Source organism: Molossus molossus, unplaced genomic scaffold, assembly GCF_014108415.1.
Source record: "Molossus molossus isolate mMolMol1 unplaced genomic scaffold, mMolMol1.p scaffold_m16_p_10, whole genome shotgun sequence".
NCBI classification, from domain to species: domain Eukaryota; kingdom Metazoa; phylum Chordata; class Mammalia; order Chiroptera; family Molossidae; genus Molossus; species Molossus molossus.
In genome coordinates, this window is record NW_023425345.1 from 58,617,158 (window position 1) to 58,632,862 (window position 15,705).

Genomic DNA, 15,705 nt, shown 5'->3' on the forward strand with positions numbered 1-15,705 from the left:
TTTTTATATAACAGGGAACTTTGGACAGAGACAGCCTGAATAAAGAGAAAACCGTGCGAAGAGACACAGGGGAAGATGGCCATCTACAAGAGGAGAGAGGCCTGGCATAGACCTCTCTCATAGCCCTCAGAAAAAACCAACCCTAACAACACTTTCATTCAAAGCTCTAGCCTCCACAACAGCGATCATGTATTTCTGCTGCAAACAATGCAGTTTGAGATACTTTGTTATGGTAGCCCTAGCAAACTGATACAAGGCACAATGTACAGTTAAGAAGGGGAGAAACTGGCTAATTAGCTAGTTGCTTTGGTACTTTGGTATCTGTAGCTTGCCTTTTCGCTTCTGATAAAGAAATCTGAATTTTTACGTGCTAAAGCATTATGTTTCTGGAATAAACTTTTAAAACTTATTTTGTTTTATATAACCATGATGTGGTGCCTGGAGACCTACATTTGACTGAAAAGAACAAGCCAGAGCCGTGAATAAGACACTAGAAACGAGACTCACTTGTCACCTGTAAGTAGACCTTTCTCTTGCATCAGCAGTCTTTAAGGAAAAAAAGCAATTGGTCTTAGATTTTCTCTCACTTGTTGGGAGGGGTGGGGCAGTGGGAAGCGAAAGGGTGTGGAGATAAGGGTGTAAATAAGGCAAGCAGATGCTCCAGAAGGGGTAGGAATAGAGCTTCATCAGAGGAAAATAGATGAACCTGGTTGGTACAACATAGCTTCCCCAGACCCACCCACCCACCCCTCCCTGAGCTCTGTACTCCAGCGGCGGGGGTTGGTGGCGAGTGGCGCGGAAGGGGCAGTTCCAGCAGCGGCTGCTTTGAGGGGGGGTAGAAACAAAATCTGCAGGTCGAAATCAGAGCAGGGTGACTTCACCTTCAAGAGGGTGAGCTCTCCTGACCTCTCGGGCTAGCTCCGCTCCTTCCACGGCCGGGGATCTGCCCGCTCGCTGAGGGGTCGCGGAGCGCCGGCTGGACCCGCCCGAGCTCCATGGTTTGCCCAGCCCTGCGCGATGCTGACTCCGGGCGCCGAGGTGGGCGCGGGGCGAGCCCGCCGCTCGCACAATGAAGGCGGGGAGCGCGGCCGGCGGCCGCCGGGGACTGTTTCCACGACCCCCGCGCCCAGACGAGCGGCCCAACCTCCTGAACCCGGAAAACGCCAACAAGTAGTTTCTCGTTGGAGAAGGGCGGCTCGCCTGGGTGTCGGGACTCAGTCCCGCTGCCCCGAGAAGCTCGTCCACGGGGATATCCAAGCAGAACCACTTTAGTCTCGGTCTCGTTAAGGTATCGGGGGACAGGAGGGAAAGGGGGTGATTTGCCGGGAAGGGCATGCTGACCCAGCAGGCAGGCATCCCCGTTCCGTTCCGCAATAGGAATGTGTAGGTGAAGCCCTGGGGGCGGTGGCTGGGAGACTGGAAACGGGGACACAGCCAGGACTTCCAGCTCAGGGGGTGTGCCTCCAGCAGCTTTTTCCGGGCCTCGCCCCTCCTAGAAAGCAACCCTCAACCCCCAACCCCGCGGCGTTTGTTTTTCTTGGAAAGGGGGGATGGGTGGGATGCACGGATCACTACTACTATTCTCAGAAATAGATCCTAGTTAGTCTTTTCCTTTCCCAAGTCATAATATTAGTGACAACAACAATAGGTGAAAATTGGATCAGGAAATTGGTCAGAGGTCTTCTTGGTGAAAGGCAACATCAGGGAGATTTTTTTTTTTTTTGCGTTGACTTCGGCGTTCAGTCTTTCCGCCTGTTGGGTAAGGGCGAGTAGAGGTGAACCAGGAACAGGTCGCTCAAAGGGCACGCCCTGAGCGCTAGGGAGCAGCGAGCCATCCAGAGTGACCGGAGGTAAGGGTGCCAGGGGGGCTCTCGGCCGAGTCCTGGGGGCTCTCAGCCAACACGGCCAAGTTGCATCAGCAGAGAGAACTCCCTGCCTCAGGGAATTGTCTCCAGGCTAGAGGAGGGGGAGAGGCTAGAAGAGTGGAGGAGAGGGACCCGGGCTGGGCGAGAGAGGAGGAGAAAGTGGAGGGAGAGATCTGGGCTGAGGTGGGGGTGGGGGAATAGGGTCTGGGTGCTGGTTAGACTTGAGAGACGGCAGAGGGGAGGGAGGGTGAAGGGTGAAAAGATGAAGGAGCAAAAGGAGAAAGGGGTGAAGCAGCAGAGGAAAGGGTGTCATGGGAGGTCAAGGGATACTTGGACTGCTACCTCCTTGGTTCTCTGGAAACCTGGGAAAGGTGTGAGGCTCGAGTCAGGAACAGATTGGGCGCTGATCCCCCAGGGAGGGTCATTTGCTTATCTGCCAATCCTGCATGTTGGGACTCTCAGGCTGGGGGTAGGGGGACTCTCGGGGCGAGGTACAGCTGTGACGACCGAGGTCTTTAACTTAGCGCTGTGTTCGCCTCCCCCTAGTCATGTCTGAGCCACAGAGATGGGCAAGATCGAGAACAACGAGAGGGTGATCCTCAATGTCGGGGGTACCCGGCATGAAACCTACCGCAGCACCCTGAAGACCCTGCCTGGTACTCGCCTGGCCCTTCTCGCCGCCTCCGAACCCCAGGGCGACTGCCTGACGGCGGCGGGCGACCAGCTGCAGCGGTCGCCCCCTCCACTCTCGCCTCCGCCTCGACCGCCGCCACCGTCCCCCGGGCCCGGCGGCTGCTTGGAGGGCGACGCGGGCAACTGCAGTTCCCGCGGCGGCGGCAGCGACCACCCCAGGGGCGGCTGCGAGTTCTTCTTCGACCGGCACCCGGGCGTCTTCGCCTATGTGCTCAACTACTACCGCACGGGCAAGCTGCACTGCCCCGCCGACGTGTGTGGGCCGCTCTTCGAGGAGGAGCTGGCCTTCTGGGGCATCGACGAGACAGACGTGGAGCCCTGCTGCTGGATGACCTACAGGCAGCATCGCGATGCCGAAGAGGCACTAGACATCTTCGAGACCCCCGACCTCATGGGCGGCGACCTGGGCGACGATGAGGACCTGGCGGCCAAGAGGTTGGGCATCGAGGACGCTGCTGGCCTGGGGGGCCCCGACGGCAAGTCTGGCCGCTGGAGGAGGCTGCAGCCCCGCATGTGGGCCCTCTTCGAGGACCCCTACTCGTCCAGAGCCGCCAGGGTAAGGCCAGAATCGCCCCCTTCCCTTCTGTTCCAACTTCTCCCAACTACTTCCCCAACCTGCTGTCCATTTACACCAAGGGCCTCTGGTATGGGGAGTGGGGGAGGGGAGAAAGGAACGGGGTTCCGTAAAGATGAGATCAGAGGCCCATCTGTTGAAATGTAAACTCAGGTGCCCTGGCCCCCATCCTCCCAGTTCCCCTTCACCTCCTTCCTCTGCTCTTCAACTCAAACTGAGATTTACTTTAGCAGATGGGACCTAAAAGGGCATATATGTCGACTCCTCTGTGCATGTCTGGAATCTTGTCTTGAAACTGGTATCAGACTTCGACTTGAGTTTGTTGGTTTGTTTGTTTTGCGTCTTTTGTTCCAACTTTTCCTTTAGCTCCGACATCTTCTTGGGTCTTCTGGTCGTCACGATTTGACATTTTCAGTGGGGCCCGACACTCCTTCACATCTGACTCACCCAGAGCAGTGGCTCCAAATAGGGATCTAATCTGAGGGCAGAGGAAGGGGACATGGAATCTAAGTATGTGGCTGGTGTGGGGGAGGGCATGCCAGGAGGTTCATTTTGTGAAGAGAATCTCCTACCTGCTGTTTGGGCCTTCTCTTTCCAAGGGAGAATAATGGTGGGATTACTTGTCTCAGTGACTTGAGCAGAGAACCCACCTGCACACTGAATTTTGGAGGCTGTTGTCCATGTTTTTTACAGGTTGAACTGAATATTGGAGGCTATATGTATTTTTTTACAGGTTGAACGTGAATTAGTCTCTTTGGTGATTCAAGCTTCATCCAGTTTTCTAAATCAGGGTAATTTAGATTGTATCGAACTTTATTTTACTCTTTCGATTGTGATCCCATCCTCAATTTTTCTTTTCAGCTTCTAGCTTGAGTGACAACTTAAATTTGGTTCTTGACATTCCTAATTAATTCTTCAAAATCCCATGAAGGCACTCTAAAAGTAACCAGTAATGGTTTCTCCAGTTTAAAGGAAACAAAAGAAATATAAATAACCAAAAATTATATAGTATGTGAATGGTTTTTAATTATATGTAAGAACAGAGTACTGTATTTTGTGAAATCTCTGCAACTGCATGTGTCTGGTTTGCTTCTGACACCCAGAAAAGATACCCCCTGGGCAGAATGGGAATTGTCCCAGCTTCACTTGGGCTCCATTCGCATTATTGTCTTTGCATGTCAGAAGTCTTTGCCTCTGAGATATTGTGCAGCTGTGTCTCTACCAACTTGTCAGAAGATGTGCTTCTGACACCACTTTAGAAGCCTAAAGTTATGTTTTGTTTTCAGTGTGAAATAGTATATAAAAGAGATAATTTAAAGAATGGTTACTCTATTGAGCCTGGAATTTAAATACATACATAAATACTAGTAGGTCCACATTTTTTTATTTGAATGTCGAATTCAAAACTTCAACTATGAAATTTTTCTTTTAAGACCATTCTATAAATTACAACAAAAGTTGGCACTAAAAAAAACCAAACAAGTACATATTTATGTAAATTAAATTACAGACTCATGACTATAACATCTGTGTTCCTCCATGCCCTCCCCACTACCCGATGCTCTTTCCACTTGGTGGCTAATTTGAACTTGTTTTCAAAGTCATCATGTGATCATTCCAGATCATGTGCTATAAAAAAGATAGCTTTTTTTTTATCTTTCCCTCATGATCATATAATATATTTTATTGTAGGACAGATTACATAGCAAAAACTTTAATAAGAATGTGTTTAATTATCATTACTGCTATGCAAATTGATTCAATTGAAATTGATTATTCATCAAAGGGTATACCATTAACTTAAAATAGTTTTTTTTAAATCTTACAAAGATTTCATTATAATATTATTAAGGATTTGGCCTGCATCTTTTTAGGTGAGGAAAGAACACAGATTAGAGATGAACACAAAGCCAAAGAGCCATTAGAAGCAGTCAGCTGAGAACCATAGACATGGAACATTTCTTGGAGGTCACCTTGTGGAGACCCTTTATTTTGTAGATGAGAAAAATGAAGACTGCAGATGCTAAGTGATGGCCAAGGTCATATAGCAAGTTAATAGCAGAGCCAAAATTATCTGGAGGTCTTATGATGCCCTCCCCAGGCCCTTCCCACTACAACCACTGATTATAACTGACGGGCTTGTGAAATCTCTGTAGATCTTATTGCTCTTGAGAGTTAATGCAGCATAAGATATTCACTAGCATTCTAACTCTGAAAGGTCATCTGTGACTTTTTAAAAATATATGTATTTGCAGACTTTGCTGGTAGAAATTTTACCCTGCACCACCCAACTTTGATTAAAGATATGGAATTGAAATTAACTTCTTTAAATGAGCCTGTTTGAACTTCCATTTTTATTTACCAGTTAATAGGTAACGTTTTGCTTTCTTTCAGATTAGCTAATATTTTGTAACACTTGTCTTTAGGGGAATCCCTTTTCAGATTACGAGGGCTGCCTAAAAGGTGTAATCAGAAGTAACCCACCATTCTATTTAAATGTGAATTAGTATTTTTATATGAACACTTTTACTTTAGAGGATGGCCTGACTTAATATTATCTGACTAGGTTGATAAATAGAATTACATTGGAAGATTACTGGATGAAATTATATTTTTCACGGACATGATTCTAGGAGAAATATATCCATTATCAATTGGTTTGTTTCAGTTGTGGTCTTACTGCTACAAGTCTCATTTTTAATAGAAGTTAAGTGTTTAACTTTTATGAACACTCACTTTTAAATATTAGTTCATTTTTTATTGATATACTTGAGGTGAACAATGTAACTGTCTGAATTCCTTTTTTCAATTTGTCATACCTGTTTCATCATTTTTTTATCCTTTCCAATATTGAAGATATTGGCTCAGTTATATAACAGATGTGTTTTATTTCTAACTTTTATGATCTGAACTGGCAGACTGAAACAATCCTGATAGGAACTGGATAATTAACTGAATTTTACAGCATTGTGTGTGTGTATGTGTGTGTGTATATGTGTGTGTGTGTGTGTGTATATATATATATATATATATATATATATATATAATAAAATTTTTTTGTTGGTATTTCCCCTCCTCTATTACTTTTAATTTGTGATTTAAGTACATATTTGAGAGGTCTAATTGTTCATGTTAAACATAAAAATAAGTTTATATTTTATGCTTATGAATTCCTATCCTTAAGAATAGCATTCAAGAATAGAGATTTATAAAAAATAAAAAATAAGTTGTCATGGAAACCTATTGTGGAGAAAATGAAATCAGAAAAGAAAAGGAGAGATTATTCTGTTGATGCCACTGAGCAATATTACAAATAATAGAAAGCAAGGATGCATAGTTGTGTGAAAATGTTATGCATTGTGTGTTTTCAATTTAAAATCTAAGTTTTAGCCCTGGCTGGTTTGGCTCAGCAGTTAGAGCATCAGCCTGCGGTCCAGAGAGACCCGGGTTCGGTTTCCGCTAAGGACACGTACCTCAGTTGCAGTTTGTCCCTGGCCCTGGCTGGTCGTGCAGGTGGCAGCCATGCGATGTGTCCCTTTCATGTCGATGTTTCTCTCTCTCTCTTCCTTTCTCTCTCTCCCACTCTATCTGAACAAAAAATGGAAAAATGTCCTCGAGTGAGGATAAATAAAAAAGAATAAATAAAATCTAAGTTTTGGAAAGAAACAAAGTTTATATGTGCTTCCTCTGAAGACATTATATCATAGGGATGTGGACAGAAACCAGGAAGAAATTCTTCAATAGAACTTCTAGATTTGTTAAAGTTTAAAAAAAAATAATATTGAGTAAAATACTAGAACAACAATAGTTTAAATAATTTGTTCCCAATATTAAAGAGCTGAGAGCAGTTATAAGTTTTTCCTTCTTCCTCTTTTTTTCACTTAATTTTTGGTGGTAGGTGATTGAGTTGGGTTCTGTTTTAGGGTGTGGTTCCACCTTGGCAACATGATCTTCGATGACCTGATGGCACATTTTTTACTTTCAAAGGACATTTTAGAAGAAAAGAAAAACAAATGAAGAACTGGTGTGGAATCACAATTAAGATGTTGGTTTTTGGTGTGGGTCTAGATCATTTCCCCAGATCTTTATCTAGTATAGCATTATGTACAGATGATCCTGAATTATATACATGGATTATGATAGTGAATCCATCATTTTTTAATCATGAAAATATTCACTGTATTAGCATTTTAAATTGTTTTATTTCCACAATTTTAGTCCTTAAAACTACTAAAATTTAAATTTTGATACCTGGATTTGGATTCAGAATTGCACATATCACATATTTAGTTTACTTTTTATGGACCATTTATTCCCTTTTCTTCAAACCACAAAAAACAAAACAAAACAAAACAAAAAAAAACAAGAAGGAATTGACTAAAATACTCTAACTATTGGCTAACTTTAAATGTAACATTTAATTAAAAATATAGTAAGGTAGGGACAATTTGATACAAAAATTAAGATTGAAGAAGGAAAATATAATATATTAGTTCTTGTTTTGTAAGCATTGCCCAGTTAAAATAATTGATGGCCAAATATATCTTGCTCATAAAATATTGTTGTCAGTTATTAAAAATTTTAGAACATTTATGTATTAAATGAGTATTGATTGTGCAGTCACTCTAGACCAGAAACTGCAAGGTACTGGGAATGCATTGAGAAGATATAGTCCTTTGCCCTCAATAAGCTCAGCATTATATTTATAAAAAACATTTTCCAAAGACATTATCTATTAAATTAAAAAATGCAACAAAATAACAACAAACAAAATTCTAGAGATATTAAAAATGTTTTCCTCAAAAAAAGTTTACATGGAAATATTGCCTGACACATGCAGGAAAATATTCCATTTAGAAATGATGGTGTTAAGGTATTGTTAGTCTTTATTTATTATGAAAATGTTAGGCTGCTTTAATCTCAATAATTCTGCCTTTACAGTGATTTATAGGCTGTTTCTTTGTAATATGATTGGAAAAGATGATGAAGGCTGAACCTATACCAAACGACTGGAGTTTTGGGGGCATGGTCAAGTGTCTTCATCCCTTTCATCTTCATTAAAACTCACTGGTCAACCATTTAACTATGCAAATCCAACCTTCAGAACCCTGAAAAGAATCTGCTGTAACAGTTTGGTGTGTTTGCATTTGTTACAAAAGAATCTAAAGTGTCTTTTGACCTTTTCCAGGCCACTATTTTGAAGTTCACATGCTTACATTCTCAGAATATATGCTTATCTTCTGAGCATTGGATAGGACCCAATTCGATACATCATTAAAAGACCCAAGTAGACCGGCCAGTGTGGTTCAGTGGCTGAGTGTTGACCCATGCACCAAGAGGTTGCTGGTTTGATTCCTAGTCAGGGCACATGCCTAGGTTGTGGGCCTGATCCCCACAGGGTAGAAGGTGACCAATCCATGTTCTCTTTCCTGGGTGTTTCTATCTACCACTCTCTTCCTCTCTTTCTAATATCAATAAAAGAAAGCAAAAAAGACCCAACTAACTTCAACAGTCAATTGTATTTTCAGTAGTACATTTAACCACCACCTAGATCTCTGAGCATAGGTTGGGCTTTAGGCACACCAAAGATGAAAGTAGTTGGACAGTTTTGGTATGATATTTTTTTTTGTAATGTTTTTCTAAGAGCTCATTTGTAGACTTGAGCTAACAAAACGAAATAAGAGTTAAAATTTTTCTTCTCTGTCAAGAAGCACATTTTCAAAGCAACTGAAAACAAGGAAACGTGTGGGTTTATATAAAAATGTAGGCCAACCTTTCCCATTTGAAAATGTATATCATTACCATTTATATTTACTACTCTAAATAAAGTAAAAGCAGTTTTCAGGTCTCATGTATTTTGAACTTCTGAGTCATATATCCTTTTGATTATGGCAATCTTTAAAAATATGTCTAAGTGAAATAGTAAAGGGCACCAAAGGACTGATAAAAGATAAACACAGATCTCCAGAGGGAAATATATAGTGGCAACATAGTCTAAACAATAACCATCAGTATATTATATAAACAGTTCAATTCTGTTTGAAGTATGAAGGGCTTTTCTTTTAGAAGATTAGTCAATTAAAAAATTATTTATTGATTTGTGAGAGAGAGGGCAGATGGGGGGAGGTGGAAAGAAGTTAATAATTTGTTTTTCCACTTATTTATGCATTCATTGATTGTTTCTTGTGTGTGCCCTGACTGGGTATCAAACCCACAACCTTGGTGTAATGGGACGACTACCTGGCCAAGGCCAAGAATATTGTTTTAATGACAGAATAGCAGTACTTTTTGCTTCTCTTATAGGTTGAAAGGTGGTAATTAATTGTAATACTCTGCAGTCATTATTTTTACAGAAAGTGACTAAAATGTGGGTATTGGGAGGAGAAGAGATCAGGAGTAGAGAATATATGGTAACAGCTTTGGAAAAATGCCTAGACTGGGATTTATGAGAGCTATGCATTAACCCTGATTTTACCACTGGATATGTGACCTTGTAGAATTCACTTCATCTCGATTTTCTTTGCCTTATTCTGAAAAGAAAAGAGGGGTGGGGGCTGGGAGGTGGATTACACATTGGACTAGAGAGTAGCCAAACTTTTTTCCAGCTGCAATATTTTGAGGTTTGGAGGATAGGATCTCTGGAGTTGGTGGTGCAGGGAGCACATGTCCACACGAATTTTGAGTGCACTATGGGGAACATCATACTGTTAAGAAAACTAGCATCAGTTTTGTGTATTTGTTTTTTGCATTTATAACTTTCTGCCCTTTTTTTCCCCTACAGCTGTTGGGTAGCTGCTGCTCTAGTTACCATAGAAACAGGTTAGCTCCTAGCTTCCTGTTTCCATTGAAAACAGCTTTCTCTCAACCACACATTTGATCTCAGGAAATCTTTTGCTGTGGCTCCGTCATGAAATCCATAAAGATGATGGGCTCTGTCATTTCCTAAGTCTAAGATTCAGTGCAGGTGGAAATCCATTTACCCACAAGGGTTGGTAACTGATTAGAAAATCTCAGTTTTATTTCCATTTGAAAAGTGCCTCGTCAGAGACACCATCCTTCTCCCCTTCCTGTATCTTATACAGAAGGGAAAATCCTATTCACTTGGGATTTACAGATATGCCTGACACATTTCAGTATTTACAAAATAGTGTCAACTTATTCAGTTCTATCTCTTTCATAGCCCTCTCTATCAGAATAAGCATAGAAAATATAATGCTGTCTAGCACAGTTCATAAGTTTATGTTTTAATGTGCTCATTAATGAATAATATTTCAAGATAAATATATATATATGTTTTATGTAGTGCTCTACATTTTTCTTTTGACAGAATAGTTTTTCTATTGAGGATATATATATATTTACATAAAAAGAAAATACATTCACTGTCATAACATAGACACATACTCAAGAAATGTGTTTATAAAAATTTCATATGGATAAAAAATGGAAGAGACATGTAGGCGTATGGTTTAAAGTTTTGCTTGAGAACATTTGTGTTTGTGTGTGTATTTGTGTGCATGCATGTGTATTACATATATGCAAAATATATACTGTTTGACTAGGACTGGTGACTGATACATATGGCAAATTTCTAGTGTTCGTGAGGTTTAGAGTTGGGAGGAAACTGACCGTCATCTGCCATGATTCCCTCAATTCACAGATATGCAGCTGCCTTGTTCATAGCTATGGCTAGTTAGAGACAGTGGCAGGACTAGAATTTAGATCTGATTTTTGGTGCTCTTCCCATTCAATCTTGATTGCCCTGTCTGGACTGTATTTAACATACATTGCACAAATGGTAGCCCCTAGGAAGCAGCAGGCCTGTTAGAAAGAGTTAGGGTAAGGTCTGTCCTCTTCCATGTCCTATTATTCAACAATGGCAGGGAATTGTCACTGTTTCAAGGATTCCTTTATTTCCGGTCCCGCTCCAGATGCAGCCTTCCATTGCTGCCTTCTCTACCAGTTCTACATCTCATTGTTCTACTACCTTTAGAGCCTCAAAACTGACCCACCTCTACACTTAGTCCTATCTTTTTCCTTTGACTCACAATCTGCATGAGAAGATCTACAGAAGCCTTAGCCCCCAAACTGAGCCATGTATGATAGGCTTCAGGAGAGATTTAGATAATTAAGAAATAATATCCATATTGATCTTTATCCCTTTGTGTGTGTGTGTGCATGTCTTTTATAATATATTTCTCGACTCTTGTTTGATTTACTGTCTTTGGAATTTTTAAATGCAACGCTGGTTCAACTTATTGGTGATGTTATAGAGCATTTTCTTTTCACATGTAATTAAGGTGATCAGGGCTGGTTTAAACTGGTGAATTAGAGGAGTGAAAGATGTTTGGAACTGTTGTTAAGATCTACAAATAAGCTTGGATATTGTGGTGAGGTCAGTAAATATAAAGCAGAAAAACTTTTCCTTGAACTTTTCTTTAATGGATGGTCAGCCATAGTTCGTGTTTTCTACACTGTGATGCGATGTAAAGCAACATTACCATTTCAGGAGTGTTGGAGAGAATACATTTCACAGGAATCAAACAGAAGAAGTTGGACCAAAGTGTTGCTGGTAATATGGGAAAAAAATACTCCATAATTGCTACAGTCCCTTGACCTATCTTTTCTTCTGAAAGGTGATAATGATAAGGAACTCTGTGTAATCTGACATTTCTTCTGTGTTTTATGTATTAAGAAAAGTCTATGCAGGCAAGCCAGTAGTATTTTCTTTATTTTCTATTTGAAGACCCTGGTGGGTTTGCTGTCAGATCTTAGAGCTTTGCCATTCTTTATGTATCTGATGACATTGGTGAATGTTTAATAATTGGAGAAAAAGTCAAGATAGTCATTCTTGGCAGGCATTCTCTCTTTTAGTCTCATTGATGGAAGGTATTTTCTTTTGAGTTGTCTCTATGGAGAGAGTATCAAATGAAATTATGCCACCTATTGTCCACAGACTTAGCCTTATACTTTGACCATAATTTTTAAGTTATTCACTAAACTATAAGATGCAAAATATTTTTAATAAAATTTTTAAATAATATTGTCACTATATCCAAGTGATATTATTAATTCTAAATTTTATACATATTATGATTTTTTTAAGCAAAAACTATTCGGACCAATATAAAGTTATTTGTTGAGTAATTTGTTGGATTGGGTTTGATGAAAGGGCCAGATATTGTTCAGAGCTTATATAAAATTTGTGCCTGTGTTTGCATATTTTACAACAGAAATTCAGGTATGAGGCTGCTTATTTTGGTATATTCACTGATTCAGGATACAATTCTGCTTGCTAACAATGAATATTGTATAATAATTAAATTGGAAACAATAGCAAAGTATTCACAGCAAAAATTAGTGTCCTCACTATTTTGACACATTAATTTGGATAAAATGAATAAAATCGATATTTAGGAAAGTAGAACAATATAGTTATCACCTTTTAATTTATTGTTTAAGTTCTCCAGCTTCTCTCTTGGGGTGGACCATGAGAAGACAATTATGAAAATTATTAAAATATCCTTAATGAAATCTATCTTTCATGTAAATTGAGTAGGAAATGGACAGAATAGAGCCTTAACTGTCACTTTTCTATGCAAACAGAATCTAAAGCAGCAGGTGGCCTTTTTTTTTTAATACATTTTTGAAAGTGTATTATCTATCAGGCCTGAATGAACCTCTCTCAGTCATATAAATGATTAGTGGGTGCATCAAGTTGAACAATTATCATATTTGTATCATGATGGATAAACATTTGTGAGCTTATGCTTAATTCCTAGGTTCTTAATGGTGTTGACTGTGCTTTGGTATTTAGAGTACAATGTTAGAAATACAGAATTCAAACAAATAAATGAAATCAAACATTTTAATACACCAGTAGGCTTCAGTGACATTCAAAATTGATTCATCTTAGTGTAAAAATAGGGCTATCATTGTTTCAATTTCTCCTATGAGTCCATTGCTCAATTTTCAGTCATGCATGCTGTCAGCTCTTTAGTTTCCTTTTTAATTCAGTGATCGTTTTCAAAATATGTTTCTATTTACAGATCAAGTCATTGATTTACTCACCTCTGATTTCCTTGTCTTGGGTGGCTTCTTGGTAACATTTGTTTTCTAGAAGTAAGTGGAGTTGTCAGAGTACTTGACTTGGTGCTTCTGTGTTAGGTTTGTCAACAACCTTTTGTGTTTCCTCCAGCATGGCTTGCATTGATTGGTTGGTGTGTCTTGTCACACCAGGTGTTAGTATATTTATTTCTTAGCTAAAATAGCTGGAAGATAATCAAGCATCAAAGATAAAGTTTTTTAAATGCTTCTTAACTCCCCAATTGATAATTAGTAAGCTTCCACTATTGGCCAGGACTACATTAGTATTGAAAAGGCAAGAAGGTTAAAACTTGGCATTTACCATCAAGACACTTGTATTCTGTTGGAAAAGAACTGTACATTCATAGTTATAATAGAATGCATTCAACACTGTCAGAGATATAGGTATAGTGTGGACACAAAATTATGGAGGTAACCCACTCTCATATAAGAGGAGATGACATTGACATTTTAGCCAACTCCCCAAAGATAAGTGTTTTCTAGCAGTCAAGGGGAGAGTCAGTCGAGTAGTGGGAAAACGTGGAGGATTGAAGAGAATGCCTTGCTATGTAATATGGGCTAATAGAGGGACCAGAAAGCAGGAGAACAGACTTGAGAGGTAGGATGGTTGAAACTGGGAATGAAGAACCTCTGGGTTTATAAAGATTCTCTGAGGAGATGTAAGATGTGAGGCCCAGAGCAGGACTGAACACTGTTATTTCAGTTTATTCAAAAAGAGTGGTTCTCAAACTTAGATGTGCATAGGAATAGCATAATATGATGACCAAAATGTTCATTCCCAGGTCTCACTCCAGAGACTCTAATTCAGTAGGATTTGATTAGGATTCAGATGAGGCGAACCTCTTTGGGATTGTAGTTGGATACTGGGCCAGTAAATGCTGGTACTGAGATGTGGCTGCTCCCAAACCAAATATAATGTAATGATGAACTAGGAGAATAAGCATGCTTAGACCAGTATTTCCCAAAGTGTGTTTTATAGATCTGCGGTTCTTCAGGATGTGAATAGGTATTGCCCCTTAAAAGGTTCCATGGACAGATGAACTTGGAAGCCAGTTTAAAACAAGGTTAAGTAGGCTTTTATTTTTAAAATGTACTATTATTATTATTGTTTTTTTAACTACAATTATTTTTAGGGTCAAAGAAATGAAAGACTGGCTGCCTGCTTACTAGTTGGTTCTGAGGTGGAAGTGAAATAATGCTAAGGGCTGGACTCAGTTGGCCAAATTTTAGTTCTGATTCCACCACTTGCTTTGCTGTATAACTTTCACCCAGTTGCTTCTCTAAACATTGTTTTCATCTGGACTGGGGAAGTATGTTTTCATCTGGACTGGGGAAGTATCTGATTCCAATAATTGTTATGAGGGTGGACTGAGCATGTTCCTGTGAAGAATCCAGCATGGTGCCTGCTCTGTAATGTCACTTTCATCATCGTCGTCGTCATCATCATCATCATCATCATCATCCCTTAGGGTACATGTTAGTTACTTTGGAGGATGGTATGGTTGCAGTAGGACATCTTAAGGAAGCTTTCTGGCATTTAGAATGTTCATGAAAAAATAATTTGTCTGTTCCTGACATTTTTTTCCTGTGAATACTGGATAACTGTTGGGAAATTTGTAGAAGTAATTCTGTCCCTCATAAATCAATAGTGATGAACTAGAATAATAGCTAATATGTATGAATTATATACAGACATTTTGCAAGGGGCAAGGTCAAGGCACATCTGCCTTTAAGAAGTTGGTGGGCCCCTGGAAGAGAAGAATAAAAGTGAAACGACAGTGAAGTGTCACGAGATCTGCAGTAGAAGTAGGCACAGGGTGCTCTGGAGGTTAACATAGTCTTTCCAAGGTTGGAAAAAACTTCCAGGGGGAAATATATCACTGCAGGTACCAGAGGATGAAGAGGACGTAGCCAGACGTTTGAGACAGAGGGAAAAGTCCACACAAAGTGCTTGAAGGGAAAGAAAGCATGGCCTGTGCCAGATACAGCCCCGTGTAAGGGACGGGGAGATGTGGGCCTAACATGTGGAGACAGAAGCTATGATGGCATTGAAAGGTCTTTGTCTGGTGGTATGGGAAGCTTCTGAAGGATTTTAAGCAGAACAATGGCATGCAGATTTATAACTGGGGACATCATTCTGAATCATGAGGGGATTGGGCTAGGAAAGATGAGTACAAGTTTGGCAGGAGGACTACAGTTTAGCATGTGTTGACCTTAAAAATAGAAGTCAGTTATCTTACCAGCAGAAATAATTGCAAACAATTGCAGTTCAGGACAAGCAAGTTATAGCAAAAGCCAGAGGTAAGTTCAACAAACAAAGTAGAGGAAGGTTATACTTTGGAGTAAAAGGAGGAAGTTGGGAGAGAAAAACAAGAGTCCAGGGAGATGACGGTTTCTCATTGGCTCGGTTGCTGGGGTACTTGATATCTTGTGGAAGGTGCAGATATCCCTGTTGGGGCCTATGAC

At 40.3% G+C, this 15,705-nt stretch overlaps 1 protein-coding gene across 7 annotated transcripts in view; it reads left to right on the forward strand.

The window, feature by feature from the left end:
- The first annotated feature begins 653 nt into the window (after positions 1-653).
- KCNC2 (potassium voltage-gated channel subfamily C member 2) overlaps positions 654-15,705 on the forward strand; it is a 190,202-nt gene continuing 175,150 nt past the window's right edge. For 3 of the 7 annotated variants that reach the window (XM_036251435.1, XM_036251434.1, XM_036251438.1), the window contains exons 1-2: positions 654-1,288; positions 2,412-3,114. In XM_036251435.1, the coding sequence (XP_036107328.1) occupies positions 2,431-3,114 (684 nt within the window). In that variant the 5' untranslated portion in view covers positions 654-1,288; positions 2,412-2,430. Of the gene's footprint in view, positions 1,289-1,785; positions 1,851-2,411; positions 3,115-15,705 lie in introns of those variants that run through there. The other 4 variants (XM_036251437.1, XM_036251436.1, XM_036251431.1 and 1 more) reach the window with 4 other exon arrangements.